At 53.1% G+C, this 21054-nt stretch overlaps 2 protein-coding genes across 5 annotated transcripts; one reads left to right on the plus strand and one right to left on the minus strand.

Moving 5' to 3' along the window:
* Positions 1 to 266: 266 nt before the first annotated feature.
* Positions 267 to 6956, minus strand: PIH1D1 (PIH1 domain containing 1). Of its 2 annotated transcripts, none has more exons than XM_006080107.4 (10): positions 6824 to 6956; positions 5490 to 5583; positions 5039 to 5105; positions 3650 to 3829; positions 2154 to 2215; positions 1980 to 2061; positions 1234 to 1363; positions 929 to 1004; positions 520 to 663; positions 267 to 389 (listed from the first exon to the last, which is right to left on the minus strand). In XM_006080107.4, the coding sequence occupies exons 2-10, from the start codon at positions 5577 to 5579 to the stop codon at positions 348 to 350; spliced, it is 873 nt and encodes a 290-aa protein (XP_006080169.3). In that variant the 5' UTR covers positions 5580 to 5583; positions 6824 to 6956; the 3' UTR covers positions 267 to 347. The 2 variants fall into 2 exon arrangements, with proteins under 2 accessions (XP_006080169.3, XP_006080170.3); XM_006080108.4 differs by lacking the exon at positions 6824 to 6956 and adding an exon at positions 5715 to 6064.
* ALDH16A1 (aldehyde dehydrogenase 16 family member A1) lies at positions 6927 to 21008 on the plus strand. 3 transcript variants are annotated; one of them, XM_006080109.4, is made up of 17 exons: positions 6933 to 7065; positions 12283 to 12385; positions 12790 to 12916; positions 13894 to 14072; positions 14158 to 14235; positions 14327 to 14508; positions 14593 to 14745; positions 15460 to 15645; positions 15836 to 15931; positions 16131 to 16267; positions 16436 to 16541; positions 16627 to 16751; positions 17099 to 17266; positions 17545 to 17746; positions 19149 to 19334; positions 19675 to 19797; positions 20370 to 21008. In XM_006080109.4, exons 1-17 carry the CDS (start codon positions 6976 to 6978, stop codon positions 20529 to 20531), a joined length of 2403 nt encoding a protein of 800 aa, XP_006080171.3. In that variant the 5' UTR covers positions 6933 to 6975; the 3' UTR covers positions 20532 to 21008. The 3 variants fall into 3 exon arrangements, with proteins under 3 accessions (XP_025125306.3, XP_006080171.3, XP_025125305.3); XM_025269520.3 differs by lacking the exon at positions 20370 to 21008 and adding an exon at positions 20123 to 20321; XM_025269521.3 differs by lacking the exons at positions 12283 to 12385; positions 12790 to 12916 and having other exon boundaries at positions 6927 to 7065.
* Positions 21009 to 21054: the final 46 nt, after the last annotated feature.

Consider the following 21054-nt stretch of genomic DNA (forward strand, 5'->3'; position numbering starts at 1 on the left):
ACAGAGCCTTGAGTGCTTGGTGGAGGGGCTTGGACCTTCTCCCAGGGGTGCTGGAGAGCCAAGGAGGGGCCGTGAACAGGAGCCGGGCAAGGTCAGCCCTGAGACCTTGTTGGGGACAAACAAGGGCTAAGACAAGAGGTCAGGAGGCCAGGGAGAACATCCGGGGAAGAGGACGAGGCCTGAGCTGGGGCAGTGACCTCTACGGGACTCCAACCCAATGTCCATCTTCCCTCCCATTCCCCATGTACTCCTAGCCACACACAAGACAAAGGCAAACATCTTTTATTTCAGTTTTAGAGAAGCCACCAGCCTCTCCCCTCAACACAGAAGCACAGGAAGACATCCGGTCAAGAAGGCACTGACAGAAGGGGCATCGCCACCATCAATTGCTGAGGAGAGAAAGCGGAGAGAGGATTCAGAGCCCAGGGGTCCAGTCCCCTGCCCCCTCTTCCCTCAGATCCAAGAGTCTAGGCCTCCCAGGGTTCCTAGCTTCCCCAAACCCCCAGCCCCCCAAGGTACCTTTCTCTTCTGATGGAAGGCTGCCTTGCTCTCATCACAGTTGATACGCAGGGGGATGTAGGTATCCAGATGGTACAGCTGCTGGAGCCCCCCCATCACCAGGCGATTCTCCCCGACTTCCAGCGACAGCCCCAGAGCACCATCCTGGAGGTGTGCGAGAATCAGCCCACCCGCAATCCCTGAGCCACCAGGGATACCCCGGAAACAGGTGGGACACAGTAATACAGGTCTGAGCACTGTAAGGACAGCACCAGAAGTGGGCCTAAGGACCCCAGGGAACAGAGGAGGCAGCTAGGCAGCTGGGTTCACGGGGCAGCACTAGCCAGGCTCACACTGGTCTAGCAACATTTGTTGCAGTCTCTCCCATCACTCCTTGTCCAAGACCCCAGACCTCAGGGGATGCGCTCACCAGTTTGGGGAGGTCGATTTCAGCCAAGAGGAGGTCAGGGGCCTCCAGCCAAAGGCTCAGCTGAGGCTTCTCAGGGCTGGGGAGGAACAAGACCCAGAATTCAGGAGAGCCGCCAGGGCTTGGCCAGGACTATTGCCTCTCTTTCTCCCTCCCAGCCCTGGGGCCTCAGGACACCTTCCCGGGTGAAATTCCACTTCGCTTCCTTCAGTGTTCCCAGAGCCCCAGGATCCCGTCCCGAAGTATGGAGCGAGATATTACAAAGAATGTCGGGGAGACAGGAGATAGGGGCCCCATCGAATGCTCACCCTGCCTCAGGTCTCGGGGAGCTGGGCGTGTGTAGGTTCTCCAGCTCCTGGATCCGAGGACGCTGCTGGGAGCGGATATTTTGCTGGGAGATGGAGCCTAGGAAAGGTCTGTTCTTCAGTATGCGCCACTCTGAGGGGAAAGAGCACAGGGTCAGAGGTCACATGAGTCCAGGTTTCCTTCTTTTCTTTCTCTGCAGGGGAAGAGGGTCCTGTGCTGGGAGAGCCTCACAGGAGAGGCTCCGCCCTCTGCCTAGGAGGCCCGGGGTCTGACCACACCCGCAAGCTAGACTTTAGAAAGCCTGTCTGCATTAGCCCCGCCCCTTCGGGCTCTCCAGACCCCGCCCCTTCTCTGAAATCCTGGGCCTCTTTCCCTCTCCTCCCAGAGCCCTCTCCCCGAACTCTAAAGCCCAGAGTGCATGTGCTCAGTCTCTTCAGTCATGCCCAACTCTCTGCGACCCCGTGGGCTGTAATGTGCCAGGCTCCTCTGTCCATGGAATTTTCCAGGTAAGAATACGGGGGCGGGATGCCATGCCCTCCTCCAGGGGATTTCCCCGAGGCGGATGGAACCCGTCTCCTGCGTCTCCTGCAGTGTAGGTGGATTCTTTACCGCTGAGCCACCTGGGAAGCCCCCTACAGCCTAGAGGCTAGTATAATCCCTGCCCACACTAGTCCCACTTCACACGGGAGCTGCCCCCGAACTGCACTGGGCCTGGCTCCTCCCGGTGGCTCTGGCCCCACCCCCTCACCTGGATTCAGCTGCAGGCCGTATTTGTCCTCAAGGCCCTCCCTGGCGATGGTGATCACGAGCTCTCGCAAGAAATCGCTGTTCTAGGGGTGAAGAGAGGGAAGAGATGCGGGAGCGCTGAAGAGGTGGAGGGAGAGGCCCCGGCCCAGGCCTCCCCCGCAGCCCCGCCCCCAACCTGCATCCTCCGGAAGAAGTCGCTGTTGACAGCTACGTCGTAGGCGGTACAACCCTGGCCTTCTGCGGGGAGAGAAAGGGGGTGAGACCCCCCAGCCCTCGGTGGGAACCCCAAGGCCCAGACACAGTCAAGGAAAACACAATCAAGGAAAGCAGCCACAGACCCAGAGAAACCCAGAGACAATCAGGAAGTCAAAGACACCAAACTTGCCAGTCTGGACTCATACCCACCGCCTCGTCTCCAGTCTCTTCCCCTCTGGCCCTTTCCCACCAAGTCCCAGAGCTCACCCTGTTCACCCTCCCCAGTTCACAGTCCTCCCAGGGCTCCCCAGCGCCACTGGGGGAAGGTTGAGTTCTTCAGCCTGGTGCTGGAGGCCCTGCGTGGTTAGTTCCCTTCCAGCTGCAGAGAATTTCACTTCTCCCGCACTTCGTCCCTGTAAATTTCCTCCCATCACTACTGTTCACTGACCAATTCAATCATTTCGCTGGCCTCTGGACCCCTCTCTCCTCTCTGCCTAAGACCCTCTTCTCTATCTTGGCCTGATGAACTGCTCTGATTCCTTCCAATCTTATATCCAATGTGTCCTCCTCCAGGAAGCCTTCCCTGATCCTTTAGTGGGAGTGAAGAACCCCCTCCAGCCCAGCACAAAATCACACCATATTGAAATCGCATCTGCCTCCTTTGCCCTCATCCAAGACTGAGAGTTTTTCAAGGACAGGTTCTGGGTTTTGATAAGTGCCTACTCCCCAAGGCACTGGCCAAGGCATCATCCCAAAGGCTTGATGGGGACATATGTGAATTGAAAAAAACAAGGATACAGAGACAGAAACTCAACAGAGACGAGACAAGGCAGAGACATAGAGACAGGGGAGAAGGGTGCAGGAGAAAACAGGGGTGAGTGAGAGCTCGCCAAGGACTAGAGTCAGATCAGCTAATGAGCACCTGCTCAGCCCCACCATCTCCTGGGGTGAGGCACAGAGAAGTGCCAGCCTGGCCAGCTGAGTAGAACCAGGACTTCCCAGTGAGATTGTGGATATCCAGGAGGTTAGAGGGAGAAGGCGATGGCACCCCACTCCAGTACTCTTGCCTGGAAAATCCCACGGACGTAGGAGCCTGGTAGGCTGCAGTCCATGGGGTCGCAAAGAGTCGGACACCACTGAGTGACTTCACTTTCACTTTTCACTTTCATGCATTGGAGAAGGAAATGGCAACCCACTCCAGTGTTCTTGCCTGGAGAATCCCAGGGACGGGGGAGCCTGGTGGGCTACCATCTATGGGGTCGCACAGAGTCGGACACGACTAAGGCGACTTAGCAGCAGCAGGAGGTTACAGATATGCCTTGGGGAAAAGGATCAGATAGGGGGTTGAGGGCGTGGGGGAACAAGTTTCTAGGTTCTGAGGGTGGTCCCAGGTCCTGGAATCTTTGGTCCTAGGGAAGAAAGGATCATGGGGGTGGGGGTGGAGGGTAGATTCCTGGGTCTTCTCAAGGCACTGACTTGCATCCAGTTCCGCATGTGGCTCTCCCAGACTCATGGGGATGCGAAACCCAGCCTGGTCTTCCTCCAGCATTTGAAGCAGCTCATCCTCAGTCAAGTCAGCCGGTGGAGGAATGGAGGGAGAGTGACAGATGTTGATGAAAACCTTCCCTTCAGCTGAGTTGGTCTTGATGCAGAAACCTGGTGGGAATGGGTTTGTCCTTGACCATCTGTCTCTGCGTGGGTCTCAGTGTCCATCCTTCTTTTGATCTGTTCCCCCTTCTTGAGTATTAGTCCTCCACTTTCTGGGTCTCTTCCTTGGGATTTCTGATTCTCTTTGAATCTCTGGCCCCCGAGTCACCCATTCCCTCTAACTCTTTTTAAAAATTTTATTGGAGTATAGTTGTGTTATTTTCTGCTACACAGCAAAGCAAGTCAGTTCTACATATATACATATTCACTCTTTTTTAGATTCTCTTCCCATACAGGTCATTACAGAGTACTGAGTAGAGTTCCCTGTGTTACACAGTAGGTCCCTATTAGGTTTTGGGTGTTTTTTTTTTTTTTACTTTTTGGCCACTCTTAGTAGCATGTGGCGGAGAATGCAATGGCACCCCACTCCAGTACTTTTGCCTGGAGAATCCCATGGACAGAGGAGCCTGGTAGGCTGCAGTCCATGGGGTCGCTAAGAGTCGGACACCGCTGAGTGACTTCACTTTCACTTTTCACTTTCATGCACTGGAGAAGGAAATGGCAACCCACTCCAGTGTTCTTGCCTGGAGAATCCCAGGGACGGGGGAACCTGGTGGGCTGCCATCTATGGGGTCGCACAGAGTCGGACACGACTGAAGTGACTCAGCAGCAGCAGTAACAGTAGCATGTGGGGTCTTGGTTCCCTAACCAGGGATTGAACCTGAGCCCTCTGCCGTGGAAGCTTGGAATCTTAACCACTGGACTGCCAGGGAAGCCCCTAGTTATCTATTTTATATATGTGTGTGTTAGTAACTCAGTCGTGTCTCTTTCCAACCCCATGGACTGTAGCCTGCCTGGCTCCTCTGTCCATGGAACTCTCCAAGCAAGAATACTGGAGTGGGTTGCCATTCCCTTCTCCAGGGGATCTTCCCAACCCAGGGATCAAATCCAGGTCTCCCGCAATGCAGGCGGATTCTTTACCGGCTGAGCCACCATATAGTAATATACATATGTCCATCTCAATCTCCTAATTTACCCCTCTCCCCTCTTTGGATCTCAGTAACCTCCCTGCTTTCTCTGGGTCTCTGTTCACTCTCACCACCCTAGGCCTCTATACCCCGCTACTGTGTCTCCTTCCCCCCTCCTCTCCCTATGCTCCCTGTCCCCAGCTCTCTCTGGGACTCTATCCCTCTCTCCTTGGGTTTCTGTCTTTCTCACCAGGTTGAGGCTGTATCTGTGTGGATTCCGGTCTGCTTGTCTGGTTTTGCTGGAGCTCCTTGGAGGCCTGTATGAAGAAACACAATTTCCAGGTTTGGCATTTGTGCTCTCAGAACCCCCTCATTTTTTCCTCAAGGGTTCAGTGAGTACTGTTTACCTATATGAGCCAGGCAGGGCCTAAGACATACTATGTCCCCTTCCTACTTTGAGGAACCTGAAGAACAACCCCAATCTTACTCCCATTTCATCCAAAGAGTAGCAAATTTAAACAACTACAACTCCCATAGGCCCTGTTGCCTCCCCAGTGCATGCTGGGAACTGTCGTCCCCTTTCTTAGCGCGCGCATACACGTTCACAAACCACACCCCACCAAAAAAGAAAAAAGAAAAAAAAAAAAAAAAAAAAAAATCCCCTGAATCCCCTGGGACCCAGGAGTCCATTCAGTCTGCACCTGCAGCAGCAGCTCCTCGAAACGCGACGTCTCAGCGCCCATCGTCTCTGCATCGTTCAGCTCCGGCACCAGCAGCTTCGAGTCGGCCATGGCCCTGCAACAGACCTAGGCGTCCTCAGCAACCCCGACGTGGGGGAACCTTCACCGGGAACCGAACTCTGAGGCCTGCTTCCCGGCCCTCAACCGACTCCCGACACCCACAATTCTGTACGAAGATCTGCGAACCTGTCCTGAGACTAATTTCACTCAAACCAGATACTGCGTCAAACCTCTCGGGAGCCAGTATCTCTAGACTAAGTGCCGAATATGTAAATAACAACCCCTCTTCCGGTCTCTGCGTAACCAAGAACTCGGGTAGGCCACACTTCCTACTACCGCAAAGCTCTTTCACCAATCCTACAACCGCATTCCTAATCACAGACCAATCCAGTCTAAGTCTGTAGCCACGCCACTATCTCAACCAATCAAAACTAAATATTGGTAGTCACAAAATGACACACTTCCTGTGTGGTTTAAAGCCACACTTCCGCCCCTTCCCGCCAGCCACAGAAGCTACACTTCCGCCCCTTTCCGCAGCCACATCTGGCCAGATTACTGGGCAAAGCTAGCACACTTTTAAAGCCTTAACCTCAATGAAGTGAAAGTCGCTCAGTCGTGGCCGACTCTTTGTGATCCCATGGGCTGTAACCCGCCAGGCTCTTCTGTCCATGGAATTCTCCAGGCAAGAACACAGGAGTGGGTTGCCATTCACTTCTCCAGGGGATCTTCCTGACCCAGGGATCGAACCTGTGTCTCCTGCATTGCAGGTGGATTCTTTACCGTCTGAGCCACCAGGGAAGCCCCTTTACCTCGGTGTCTATCCTAAAAGACTCCTGTCTGGTCTCAATCACCTCATCCTCAAGAGGTAGATTCGATTCTCAAGTAAAGGTATTTCGAACTGAAATCACACTTTCGATCTCCAATATGAACAGGGTGATGGGAAGACACCAATTCGGCCACTCTTCTAAATCTGAAGGCCTCGGAACTATTTGAAGGCACTCATATTTTCGTTCTGGGCTTCCCCGCTGGCTCAGCGGTAAAGAATCAGTCTGCAATGCAGGAGCCGCAGGAGACAGGGGTTCGATCCCTGGGTTGGAAAGATCCCCTAGAGGAGGGCATGGCAACCCACTCTTGTATTCTTGCCAGGAGAACCCCATGAACAGAGGACCCTGGCGGGCTACTGTCCATGTGATCGCAAAGAGTCGGACACGACTGAAGTGACTCAGCACACACATTTTCATTCCCCCGCCTTTGAGCACTGCGCATGCTCCAAACTGCACTTCCCACGCACAGACCTATAAGCGGAGTAACGGGGTGCCAAGGCGGAGTTACGCCCTTTGTCCTGTAGCCCCGCCCTTTGGGCTAGAGGGGGCGGTGCTGCCTTCGGACCTCCAGGTTCCTTCGGGCAGAGAGCCCCGCAGTCCGTGGAAAAAGGTCTGAGAGAGTGATGGCTGCGACGCGCACAGCATCGCGGGCCTGCGAGATCTTCACGACGCTGGAATATGGACCGGCACCAGAGAGCCACGCATGCGCACTGGTGAGGGCTTGCCTGGATCCGCGCTGCCTATCCCTCTTCGCGGTCTTCAGGGCCTAGTTTTGCGCGCGGACTCCCGTGATCCACCGCGGCAGCTCAGCAGCTCCGCCCCCTCGGCTCCCGCTGCTCCTTAGGATCCAGGCTGGAGGGCGTTCCCTTGGCCTTTGACGGTTGTTGTCTCTTTGCTGTTTAGTCTGTTCTCGCGAGTCTTCGTGCCTGTTCTGTTCCACGCCCAAAGACTCAGTGTACCGCTTCTCCGACTCTTCAGAATCCGTCCAGTGGGTCCTGTCGTTTTTCAGGGTCCCCTCAGAACCTCCTGTGATCCCCGCGGACTCAGAATTCCTGTGGCGCTCAGAATTCTGAGGGCGCTCAGAGCCTGCGTAGATTTCCCGTGATTCCTCAGAACATCCTATGGCTCCCGGGGTCCTAGAATTCCAGGAGGAGGTCTCCTTTGACCATCTGGAGACCTCCAAAGAGCCCCCGGGATTCCTCAGCCATCACTTCAATACTTGTGAAGTTCCTATAGTCTCAGGAACTCTCAGAACCCCAGGATATATCAGAACTTACTATAATTACCTTCGACCCCGCAAAATAATCTCGTGGGGCTCCAGTGATCCCTCAAGAGTCCCCCAGAACGCTCTTGGGGTTCCCTGTATAAGTAGTGAAAGTCGCTCAGTCATGTCCGACTCTGCGACCCCATGGACTATACAGCCCATGGAATTCTCCAGGCTAGAATACTGGAGTGGGTAGCCTTTCCCTTCTCCAGGGGATTCTTCCCAGCCCAAAGATCGAACCCAGGTCTCTCTCCCGCATTGCAGGCGGGTTCTTTACCAGCTGAGTGACAACAGAAGCCCAAGAATACTGGAGTGGGTAGCCTATTCCTTCTGTATCAGTAGAGTGCCTCAAATTTTCTATACAGGTCCCTCAGAATCCCCCATGGAGCCATCCTGATCTCATAGGGCCCTCTGGCACCCACGTGTGAGAAGCTTGGGCTTCTCTGGATGGAAAGAGGAAGAGGTTAGAACAGTGGTTCACATACGTGGAAGAAGATAAGACCAGAGCCTGGTGTGGGCTGTAGAGATGGGGAGGAGGGGATGAGGCAGAGATGCAGGAGGAACAGGGTTTGAGATACTGAGAGGGCAAGGACAGTGCCTTGTGTCTGGCCCTGTCCTTGTCCTCCCACTTCACCCAGGAAGAGTAGGGTCGCAGAAAGGTTGGGCTTGGTTATCACATAGCTATGATGAGAGGGACCTGGGGACAGCCTTGGGTCATGTGTAGGAGTCAGATACTGCCTGTGCCTGGGCCTCAGGTCTGGAGACAGGGAGCTCACAGAAGAAAGAGAATAGAACAGTGGGAATGAAAAGATTATTTAGAAATGTAGTGTAGGGCTTCCCTGGTGACTCAGCGGTTAAGAATCTGCATGCAATGCAGGAGACGTGGGTTTGATCCCTGGGTCAGGAAGATCTCTGGAGGAGGAAATGGCAACACACTCCAGTATTCTTGCCTGGAAAATCCCATGGACAGTGGAGCCTGGTGGGCTATGGTGCATAGAGTTGCAAAGAGTTGGACATGACTGAAGTGACTGAGCATGCACACAATAGACTCAGATAAGTGGATCTAGGATGGAATACAGAGAATTCCCACAGTTGGAGGTCGGTTAGAGATAGATTATCCTGAAATAGTAATAATGGCATAATACTCAATAAATCGCTTATATTTGTTGGGTGCTTTCTATGTGCCAGCCTCTGTGCTTAGCAAATGCTTAGTCACTCAGTTGTGTTCAACTCTGCGACCCCATGGACTACAGCCCACCAGGCTCCTCTGTCCATGGGGATTCTCCAGGCAAGAATACTGGAGTGGGTTGCCATGCCTCCTCTAGGGGGTCTTCCCAACCCAGGGATCGAACCCAGGTCTCCCACATTGCAGGCGGATTCTTTACCGACTGAACCACCAGGGAAACCCCTGTGCACAGCATATCATTTAATCCCCAAAACGGTTGTGAAAGGGGATTATTGTCATTTGGTGATAGCACACAGAGGCTTAACGAGGTAAGTAATAGGCTGATGGTCAACACAGCGTAAATGTCAAACAGATTTGAACCTGAACCCTGGATTCCAGAGTCCATGGGCCCCCACAACTCTCACCACCACCCCCTGCTGCCCTGCAGCTCAGCCTTACAGTCTGTGGACCAGATTCAACCAGCTAACATGTTTTCTTTGGCCTGAACTTTATTTTTTTAAAATGTGCATTAGTGGACAACTAATTTCAAGTAAACATCCGGGATTCCAGCTTCTCTTGAAAATAAAATTCCAAAGTTTGGCAACCTTTGGCTCACATTCCCTGACAAATACCATCTGGATCCAATAGCTAACCGTCTTTTTAGACAAGTCCTGATTTCTTAGTCTCTACCAGTGGCCTTTTCTCACCCCAGCATGGCCTGCCAGGACCTTGTGGAACATTCTTTCCAGGTTTTGTTTTTCTTTGGGGGCGGAATTTTGCAAACTTTCACAGAGTACTTAAATTATGAACTCTAATTCACCCATCACTCAATGTCAACAGTCATCCAGTGTTGTAGCTCTTTGTTTTCTCTTTTTTTTCCTGGAGTGATTTAAAACCCGATGACCTGTTAACTTCTCATAAATATTTGAATCTTCATTCCTAACAGATAAGGACTCATTTTGCAACATAACCACCAGGCCATTTTCACATTAGCAATATGAACAGTCATTCTTTACTATTGTCTAGTGTCCAACTCATGTTCACACATCCCCAGCTTTTTCCAAAATGTGACTTTCCATGGGGGCCTTTGAATTCGGAACTTCTGAATTTTTATTTTACTTAAAAATTGTTGAAAGAGAAATGAGGGCATTTCCCTGGTGGTCCCATGGTTAAGACTTTGTGTTTCCACCACAGGGGCTGTGGGTGCAATCCCTGGTCGGGGAACTAAGCCTGGCATGCTGCATGGGATGACCAAAAATAAACAAATAAGAATAATAATATTTTTTAAAAAAGAGAAAAATGAGGACTTTCCTGGTGGTCCAGTGGCTAAGCTTCTGTGCTTCCAATGCAGGGGGTGTGGGTTCAATCCTTGGTCAGGGAACTAGATCCCACATGCTACAACTAAAGATCTCGCATGCCACAATAAAGATCGAAGATCCCATATACCCCAACTGAGACCCAGTGCAGCCAAGTAAAGAAATAATTTTTTAAATCTTATTAATTATAAAAAAAAGTAAACAAAATGAGAAAGCCTACCTGGTAGAGTAAGAGAAAAATCAGGAGACTGAGGCATTGGGGATGCAAAGAGAAAACAGTCTGCAGAAAGAAAAAAGTAGGAAGGATATCTTAGATTTAGTAAGCATTTGGGGAAGACAGGACCAGGGAGAGAAAGAAACAGGAAGCAGAGATGGTGAAATGCAGTAAAATTAATAGAAAGTCTTAAGTAAGTGCCCTTCTGAGCATATAACACATAGTGATCCATTTAATTCTTACCACTGACCTGTGACATAGGGAGGGACTGATTATCCCCATCTTCCAGATGGGCTAGCCAAGGCCAGAGTATTATAAGATCCAGGCTAAGAGTGCCCTCACACAGGAAGATGTGGAAGCCACCTGACTTAAAAGTCCCACCTCCCAAAGAGACCCTGTAGCAGTGGTACAGCCCATAGACATTGCTTCCAGGGTCCTGGCAAGGGACATGTCCAGCGTAAGAATGCGGAGCACTCCAGGAACACTCGGTTGCTGTTGTTGTCCTTGTTGTCCCGTTGCTAAGTTGTGTCTGACTCTTTGTGACCCTTGCTCAAATTCATGTCCATTGAGTTGGTGATGCTATCTAATCATCTCATCCTCTGCTGCCCTCTTCTTCTGTTGCCCTCACTCTCCCGGCATCAGGATCTTTTCCAGTGAGTCGGCTTTTCACATGAGGTGGCCAAAGTATTAGAACTTCAGCATCAATTCTTCTGGATTGCTTTCCTTTAGGAGCAACTGGTTTGCAAGGAGTGATCTTCTTGCTCTTCTAGGAACTCTCAAAAGTCTTCCCCAGCACCACAATTAGAAAGCATCAATTCTTCGGCACCCAGTCTTCTTTATGGTCCAACTCTCTCATCCATATGTGACTACTGGAAAGCTTTGACTTTGACTTCCGTATAGCTTTGACTATTCGACTTTTGCTGGCAAAGTGATGTCTCCCACTGGATTTTTATGGTCTATTCCCAGTTTTCCCAGTCCAGGTGTAGTGGATCAGTCAAGGGTCAATGTTGTCTAGAAATATAACTAATTTTATCAGATTTCCAGGGAAATCATTTCTTTCTTTTTTTTTTTTTTCTTTTTAGCTGCATCGGGATCTTAGTTCCCTGACTAGGGAGCAAACCCACGTTAGAAATGCAGATGCTTAACCACTGGACCACCAGGGAAGTTCTAGTCATTTCTATTCAAGAAGGTCATTTCTCCATGGAGAAGAAAAAGTTTTATTAATCCTTTGTTCGCATTCTCCATGTGTAAAAGTCAATAGGACATCCTTCATACACTGCTGGTGGGAAATGTAAAGTGGTTGCTATGGTAAACAGTTTGATGTTTCCTGCATAAGTTACTCTGAACATTGCTACATGATCCAGCAGCTCTGGGGTACATGTACCCAAAAGAAGTACACAGGTATTCAAAGACTTGTACATGAATGTTCACAGCAGTACTATTCACAATAGCCAAAAGGCAGAAAATAACCCAAATGGCTATCAACTGATGAATAGATAAACCAAATGCCATCACTCCAGACAATGGAATATCATATCAAAAAAAAAAAAAAAGCTTGAGCTGAATAAAAGTGAAAACACAACATATCAACTTAAAAAACAGAATTTAAAAATGGTGAATTTAATGTTTTAAAGTGGTAAGGAACCTGCCTGCCAATGCAGGAGATATAAGAGATGCAGGTTCGATTCCTGGCTTGGGAGGATCCCTTGGAGAAGGTCACGGCAACCCATTCCAGTATTCTTGCCTAGGGAATCACATAGACAGAGGAGCCTGGCAGGCTATGATCTATGGGGTCACAAAGACTGAGTGATTTATCACACATATATATTTATATGTATTTTCTTCCTACACAGGAAAATAACTGATGAGGTAAAAGGGGCAGATATTCCTCTCCCAGAGGACTCTGGGTAGGGGTCCAGCTCCCCCAGCCACCTCTCAGATCCCTTTCCTAACTGTCTCCACCTCCTCCAGGCCTGGTTGGACACCCAGGACCGGCACTTGGGTCACTATGTTAATGGACAGTGGTTAAAACCGGAACACAGGAGTTCAGTGCCTTGCCAGGATCCCATCACAGGTATATGATGTCCCCCAGACGTGGGAGGGAGAGGTATCTATGGCCCCAGGCATCCCCACCAACAACACACCAGTCCCTTTGCTCACGGCCCTGAGGGCAGGGAGCAGCTGGTGGGAGAAGAAGGCTGAGATTTCTGGCTCCTTTTGATAACAGTCCTCCTAGCTATGGTCCTAAGCCCCTGTGGACACTTTTAAAGTTGCTGTCTCATAAAATCCCATCCTTATCTGTGGGCAGACCTATATAGATTTATCCCCATTTGTCATGATAAAACTGAGACCCAGAGTGGGGCAGGGGACCAGCTTTACTGCCTTGGGCTACTCCTGGGCTCCAGAAATGTCAGCCCCCTCTAGTTCTGACAAAGGCTCCCCCACCTTCCAACTGGGTCCCCCCATTCATCTCCCTAGGAGAGAACTTGGCCAGTTGCCTGCAGGCTCAGAGCGAGGATGTGGCAGCAGCTGTGGACGCTGCCAGAGCCTCGTTGGAGAATTGGAGCACGCAACCCGGAGCGATTCGGGCCCAGCATCTGACCAGGTGATGCGCTCGAGGTGTGGACCCCAGGGGATGGAGACGGATTTGAGAACGAAGACTCTTCCCCAACATCACACTGAATTCATTGGCAGCTCAGGCTCGTGTTCCCAGCTTGCCTTTGAGCAGCTGAAACATCCATTTCCCACTGTTTGCTGAGATTTGTAATGACAAAGCCTGATTCCCTGAATATCCTTGGGACTCTTCAGGGCACAATTTCTCAACAGCTCCTTGGGGCTGGTGAAGCCCCCAAAACCTTTTCTTGGGTTTTTTAAATATTTATTTGGATGTGTCGGGTTTTAGTTGTAGCATGATGAGTGTGTGCTAAGTCGCTTCGGTCGTGTCCAGCTCTTTGTGACCCTATGGACTGTTGCCTGCCTGGCTCCTCTGTCCATGGGATTCTCCCAGGCAAGAATACTGGAGTGGGTTGCCATGCCCTCCTCCAAGGGATCTTCCCCACTCAGGGATTGAACCCACATCTCCTGCAGCTCCTGCATTGTAAACTGATTCTTTACCACAGAGCCACCAGGGCATGCGGGATCTTTAGTTGTGGCATGCAAACTCTTAGTTGCGGCATATGGGACCTGGTTCCCTAATCAGGGATTGAATCTGGGCCCCCTGCACTGGGAGTGTGGAGCCTTAACCACTGGACCACCAGAGAAGTCCCACCCCAAAACACTCTTGGGGGAGTTAGAGACAAAGATGCCATTTCCCCAAAGAACAACTGAGATTAGAGGTTAAGCTTTCATTTCCTGGCACCTTTGGGGGAGGTGGCCAAGATCTTTACACAGCAACCTGAGGTTTTGAGTATTTCCCAGATTACATTTCTCATCAACCTTTGGTGCCCTCCACCCCTGGTCAATAGTGTGGGGATGCCCCAAGGGCTCCTGGGAACTATAGTTCAGGGACACAGCCTGTGTTCCAAGACTCTACCTGGCCAAGGGGCAGTGGGAAATGGGCATTCCCTGCTGCCTGCTCCACAGGCTGGCCAAGGCGATCCAGAAGCACCAGCGGCTGCTGTGGACCCTGGAGTCCCTGGTTAGCGGACGGGCCGTTCGAGAAGTTCGAGACAGGGATGTGCCCCTGGCCCAGCAGCTGCTCCAGTACCACGCGGTCCAGGCGCACACCCAGGAGGAGGCGCTGGCAGGCTGGGAGCCCATGGGTGAGCCGCAGGAGTCCCAGCCCCTAGCCCCCACCCCCCTCGCCCTCCCCCCGGGGCCTGTGCCCAGTCTCCTCTGTTCCTGCAGGAGTGATTGGTCTCATCCTGCCCCCCACCTTCCCCTTCCTGGACATGATGTGGAGGATTTGCCCTGCACTGGCTGTGGGTAAGTGGTCGGCGGGGTCTGGATCCCGGGTCTGAGGGAGGAGGGGTTGGGAGTCTGGACTCCTCGGTCTTGAGCTACCTACTTCCCCCAGGCTGCACTGTGGTGGTCCTGGTGCCCCCAGCCTCCCCGACACCCCTCCTCCTGGCCCAGCTGGCAGGGGAGCTAGGCCCATTCCCAGGAATCCTCAATGTGATCAGCGGCCCTGCCTCCCTGGGGCCTGTTCTGGCTGCCCAACCTGGAGTCCAGAAGGTGGCCTTCTGCGGAGCCATCAAGGTATTTGGAGGCGGGGGGCAGGGCCATGGCTGGGGAGGGGCCAGCATGCTCCGCCCCCTGCTGAAGGCTGTGTGACACCCCTAGGAAGGACGCACCCTACGGCGGACCCTGGCAGGCTGGGGTCCCGAGCTGGGACTGGCATTGGGGGCTGAGTCGCTCCTGCTGTTGACGGAAGTGGCGGATGTGGACTCGGCCGTGGAGGGTATCGTGGATGCAGCCTGGTCTGACCGCAGCCCGGTGAGACTCCTGCACCCGTGGGCCCCCCATCCTGGGGGCTGGGCATGTCCGTCACCAGAGCTTGGGGCTGCCTGTCTTCTTTCATTTTAATTTTCAGTTCTTTATGGCTTCAAACTCTTATCTTTACACCATCGCATGTGCCGGACATCGCCCCTCAAGCTTCTGAGTCTCCACGTTCCTGCCTCTCCTGGTCCTGCAGATGAGGGGGCTCTGTGTCTATCTTTCATTGTTACTTTAGTCGCTGAGTCGTGTCCAGATCTTTGCGACACGATGGACTGTAGCCCGTCAGGCTCTTCTGTCCATGAGGTTTCCCAGGCAAAAATATTGGAGTAGGTTTCCATTTCTTCCTCGAGGGGATCTTCCCAACCCAGGAATCGAACTCATGTCTTTTGTGTCTCCTGCACTGGCAGACAGGTTCCTTACCACTGAGCTACCTGGGAAGCCGCTATTGTTCTTTAGGACTCTTCCTTTTTCTAAGTGTCCACGTCCTAGATTTCTAAGCTCTCTGTTCACTCTGCGTCACCAGCTTTCTATAACTCCACATCCCGTCTAGAGTTTGGAGCCTCAGGGAGTCTCCAGGGTCCTCGGCCTCTTCGCCCAGACCCTCCTCTGACCTTTACACATATGTCCCCCCATCTTGGCCCTCTGTGGGTCTGTGGCCCGTCCACGTGGGCCCTGAGTTAGTCCACTCTGACCCCTCCCTTCTCCTAACAGGGGGGCCTCAGGCTCCTCATCCAGGAGGCTGTGTGGGATGAGACGATGAGGCGGCTCCAGGAGCGGATGGGGCGGCTTCGCTGCGGCCGCGGGCTAGACGGGGCCGTGGACATGGGATCCCGGGGGGCTGCCGCCCGTGACCTGGCGCAGTGCTACGTGCGCGAGGCCCAGAGCCAAGGTGCACAGGTGAGCCGGGGTACAGACTCTGGAGTTCCGGGGGAGGAGGGGCCTGAGAGCTCACTCCTGGGCCTGGGGGAGGAGGGGCCGGGGGGCTGGACCCCTGGGTCTGAGGGAGGAGGGGCTGGGGGTCTGGGTCCTGGTTCCCTGGGGAGGAAGAACCGGAAGGCACTGGCAGGTCTTTTCCTCTTTCTCCCAGGTCTTCCAGGCTGGCAGTGAGCCCTCAGACAGCCCATTTTTCCCCCCGACTTTGGTCTCTGATCTGCCTCCAGCCTCCCCATGTACCCAGGCAGAGGTGAGCCCTTTAGGTCCCAAAGGCCCTACTCCGTCCACCCATCTTCTGCTGGGCATGGGCAGCAGCAGCACACAGAGATCGCCGGGGTGGCCATTTGGACTGGGTCTGGGGGCTGCTAGCTGTGGACCCCTAAGGTGTCATGGGGTGTTGGAGGGAGGGACCAGCCAGGCCCTCTGAGCCCCTCTGTCACTCCCTCCAGGTGCCATGGCCTCTGGTGGTGGCCTCCCCCTTCCGCACAGCCAAGGAGGCCCTGGCTGTGGCCAACGGGACACCCCGCGGAGGAAGTGCCAGCGTGTGGAGCGAGAGACTGGGGCAGGCCCTGGAGCTGGCCTACGGGTCAGTGGACGCCTGCTGGGGCACACAGGGGGCCTGCTGGGAGGCCCCAGCTTCCGTCTCCGTGTCTCCCCCCTCTGTGGGTCTCTCCCACCATCCCATCCTCACCTCTCCGACTCACCACCCCCCCAACTTTCTATGTTTCTCTCTGACATCTCCTGCTCACCACAGGCTCCAGGTGGGCACGGTCTGGATCAATGCCCATGGCCTCAGGGACCCTGCAGTGCCCACGGGTGGCTGCAAGGAGAGCGGGTCCTCTTGGCACGGGGGGCAAGATGTGAGTACCCACCTCCCTGCATGGCACCACCCCTTCATCTACCTTGTGCCCATCTCACGGCTTCTTGACACTGCCCCTCTCCCAGGGTCTGTACGAGTATCTGCGGCCTTCAGGGACCCCTGCCTGGATTCCCTACCTGTCCAAGACTCTCGACTATGATGCCTTTGGCCTTGCTCTTCCTTCAACCCTACCAGCTGGACCTGAAACAGGGTGAGCTAGTGTAGGGACTACAACTCCCAGAATTCGTGGAGGGTGGAGGGAAAGAGGGGATCCTCCCTGGACTGAAGGGAGGGTCTTTAGGGCCATGGAGGAGGGGTCCCTAAGTCCCGCTGAGAATTGCTTTCTGAGTCTTAACTGCCTCACCCACAGCTGCCAGGCCTGACAAAAGTCTCAGTTCCGCTCAATGAAGTTCTGTGGTCCCCCAGAGATTCACGGGGCCAGGAGTGCGGGGTCCCGCAGAGGCTTGTGGGAGCCGAAGTGGTCCATCCAGGGAGGGGTGAGGGTGGGTTCTGGGCAGGGGCGGCCCTGACCCATCCCCACCCCTCATCCTCCTGCAGCCCAGCATCCCCCTATGGGCTCTTTGTTGGGGGCCGTTTCCAGGCTCCTGGAGCCAGGAGTTCCAGGCCCATCCGGGATTCACAGGGCAGTCTCCACGGCTATGTGGCTGAGGGCGGAGCCAAGGATATCCGCGGTGCTGTGGAGGCAGCTCACCAGGCCGCCCCCGGGTAAGTTGGAAGGGGGAGGCGGGGTGCATCGCTTGAGATAGGCCAGGGGTCATGGGGTGTTAAAGGACAGGGTCTGAAACCCCAGGGCTGGACTCCAGGATGTGGAATCTGAGCTCTCAGAGCTGACAGGATGTTTCCAGCCCCTCACTTTCCTCCCTGGGCAGACGGGCAGTGGGGCCTGGATCACCAGGCTAGGGCCTGTGAACAGAGGTGGGGCACTGGGAAGAGCCAGGATGAGGAAGCCAACCCCCAGTGTGCACGGTTGCGTCCGCCCACAGCTGGATGAGCCAGTCCCCAGCGGCCAGAGCGGCCCTGCTGTGGGCCCTGGCGGCTGCGCTGCAACGCCGAGAGCCCAACCTGGTCTCAAGGCTGGAGAGGCACGGCGTGGAGCTCAGGGTCGCCAAGGCGGAGGTGGAGCTGAGCATGAAGCGGCTTCGGGCCTGGGGGGCCCGGGTCCAGGCCCAAGGCTGCGCCCTGCAGGTGAGAGGGGTCTGTGGGCCGGCAGACAGAGCAGGCAGTCTGGAGTGGGGTTAGAGCAAGGGGTCCGCAAAGAGCCAGACTGGAGGTCCAGTGGCTCTCTGAAGCCTGCTGGTGGGACCATCCATGGGACAACTCCTTTGGGAAACAGTTTGGCACTTTCTTAAAAAATTAAATACACTTTAAACATGATTCCTAGGTATTTATCTAAATAAATGCAATTTCTAGGTTTTATCCCAAGAAAAATAAACACATGTATCCATACAAAGACTTATGCACAAATATGTATAGCAGCGTTATTCATAGTAAACCAAAAAAGGAATGCAAATGTCCCCAGTAGGTAAATAGATAAACAAATTATGGTCCATCCATACCATAAGGACTTCCCTAGTGGTCCAGTGGTGAAGACCCTGGGCTTCCAATGCAGGAGGTGCATGTTTGATCCCTTTCAGGGAACTAAGATCCTACATGCCATGTGATGCAATTAAAAGATTAAAAAAAAAAATCTTTTTTTAAGGCATCCATGCAATGGGGTCCTACTCACACTCAGGAAGGAACAAGTTACAGCATGTGTGAAGCTTAAAATGGTTATGCTGAATGAAAGAAGCCAGATAAAAGAGTACAGACTGTATGATTCTATATCTAGAAAATCCTAGAAAACACACATTAATTTATAAAGAGAAAGCAGATCACTGGTTGTCTGAGGACAGAGACAGAGGGTTCAAGTAGAGGCAGGAAGGAAGGGTTATCCAGGGGTACAAGGAAATTTGGGGGGGTGACGTTCATTATCTTGATTGTGGTTGTTGGTTTTGTGGGTGTATACATATATCAGAACTCATCAAATTGTACTCTTAAAAGTGTGTGCAGTTTAGGTGAATTCCCTGGCGGTCCAATGGTTAAGGCTTCCTGCTTCCGTGCAGAGGGTGCGGGTTTGATCCCTGGTTGGGGAACTCAGATCCCACATGCCTCGAGGTGGCGGAGCCAGAAAAATAAAGTGTGTGCAGTTTAGTGATAGTCAATTATTAATATAGTCAGGAAAACCTTAAAACACATACACACACACACATGCAAACAAGCCCATAGGCCAGGTTTTGAGATCTGTACACATGTTAACTTATTCTATCCTAACAGCAAATCTCTGAGGTAGGCACTATTATTATACTCATTTTATTATTATTTTTTTTTTTATTATACTCATTTTAGAGGTGAGTGACTGAGGCGCAGAGAGGTTAAGTAATTCACCCAAGGTCACACAGCTGATGTGAGTGTCTATATTATGATGATTGGAGTTGTTAGGGAGAAGCAAACTGGGGGTGAGAGGAGAAAATGGGCCAGTGATAGAGAAGGTTGGAGGAGGGTAGTCAGCTCCCCTGCTCTGCCCTTGACCTCCTGCCTGTCCCTGCAGGTCGCAGAGCTGAGAGGCCCCGTGCTTCGGCTGCGGGAGCCGCTGGGCGTGCTCGCAATTGTGTGCCCGGATGAGTGGCCCCTGCTTGCCTTCGTGTCTCTACTGGCCCCCGCCCTGGCCCATGGCAACACTGTGGTCTTGGTGCCCAGCGGAGCCTGTCCCATCCCTGCCTTGGAGGTCTGCCAGGTACAGTTGCCCACCTGCCTGCTGCCGCTCCCAGCAGCCTGGGGAGCAGCAGAGGGGATGAAAGATGCCCCATGGCTTGCTCCTGCAAGCTCTCACTCTACCCCCCTTGGTAACCATGGTAATCCACATCCTGGTACCTGAGCCTTCAGTCCTTGTAGTCCCAGTGATGGTTCTCTCCAGACTGTGAGCCTTTATCAGTCATGACCCCAGTCCTGACCCCAGTCATTCCTGCCACGACCCCCATGGCCACTCCCTAGATGCTCACTGCTCACCCTCCCGACTGCCCTGATTGTCTCTGACTCCCTCCCAACCCTGGATGACCCATTCTCCCACCCGCTAGGAGATGGCCACCTTACTGCCAGCGGGCCTGGTGAATGTGGTGACAGGAGACCGGGACCACCTAACCCGCTGCCTCGCCTTGCACCAGGACATCCAGGCCCTGTGGTATTTCGGATCTGCCCAGGTACTTTTTGTTTTGCCATCTCCAGTGTCTTAAACTTCACCAACAAACTCTACCTTTTCTGGGATCCTGGCTGCACCCCCTTAGAGTTCCCATTGCTAAAGGGGAGAAACTTCTTGGCAGCTAGGTTCTGAGGTCCTGCCCCTTTAGAGCCCCTGTTACTAAGGAAGAGGATCTCCTTAACAACAAGGGCCTGATGCCCAGCCCAAAGACCTACTCTCATTGGACAACCCATTGCTAAGGACCACACCCTAGCAGCAGAGTCAGAAGCCTACAGTCCACCCTCTTGGTCTCCTGATAGTAACAGATGGAAACTCCTTGTCAACAGTTACCGCTGGCCCCATCCCTTTGAGTGTGGGCTGTTACGGAGAGAAAGTTCCACAGCCATAAAGGTCAGCCTTGTTTCTCTCAGCATCTGGAAGGTTTGCTTGCTGGGAGCTGAACTTCTAGCCACAGAGCCTAGGTCAAGGGTCAAGCCTGTCTTCTGTAATAGCCCTTGTTGCCAAGGAAGCATGTGCTTAGCAACCAAGCCAGTAGATATGCTGACCATGCCTCTCTGCCTCTCCCCACACCAGGGCTCCCAGTTTGTGGAGTGGGCCTCAGCAGGAAACCTCAAGCCGGTGTGGGTGAACAGAGGCTGCCCACGGGCCTGGGATCAGGAGGCTGAGGGGGCAGGCCCGGAGCTGGGGCGGCGGGCAGCACGGACCAAGGCCCTATGGCTGCCCATGGGGGACTGATTGCCCAGCACTCCCACTCCATCTCGGACAGGGAAGACATGGACCCCAACTGACGCCAGACATCTGGAACTTGCCTTAGTATGGTTCCCGTGCCCTCCAATAAACTCTGACCAATCTTGGCTGTGCTTCTGAAGGGAGGATGGGAGGAAATAGCAACTTCTGGCCTATTGAGGCCATTTCATTCAGAGACTCAGCAGCCCTGTGGGCTGGCTCCAGGACAACGCAGTGCTTGTGAAACAGATAAAGGGGACGCAGAAGCTTTGGACGGGGCTCTAGGGACTCTTGTCTCTTCTCGTCTTTTCCATCCAGTGGCTCCTGCTCCCTGGCTTTCTCTTAAGTATGCCTTGCCTCAAAATCTGTGATGTGCTGGTGAAAAGTAAACTGCAAACACACACACAAAAGCAATTATACTCCAAAAAAAATAGTAAAATACAGTGGCTTTCTGGAATAAAATAAAATCCCTGGTAAGTAACTTTGGCCAATGTCCATGGTGTGAAATCTACTGTGTCAATCTTAAGTTCCA

This window comes from Bubalus bubalis, chromosome 18, assembly GCF_019923935.1.
Source record: "Bubalus bubalis isolate 160015118507 breed Murrah chromosome 18, NDDB_SH_1, whole genome shotgun sequence".
NCBI lineage: Eukaryota > Metazoa > Chordata > Mammalia > Artiodactyla > Bovidae > Bubalus > Bubalus bubalis.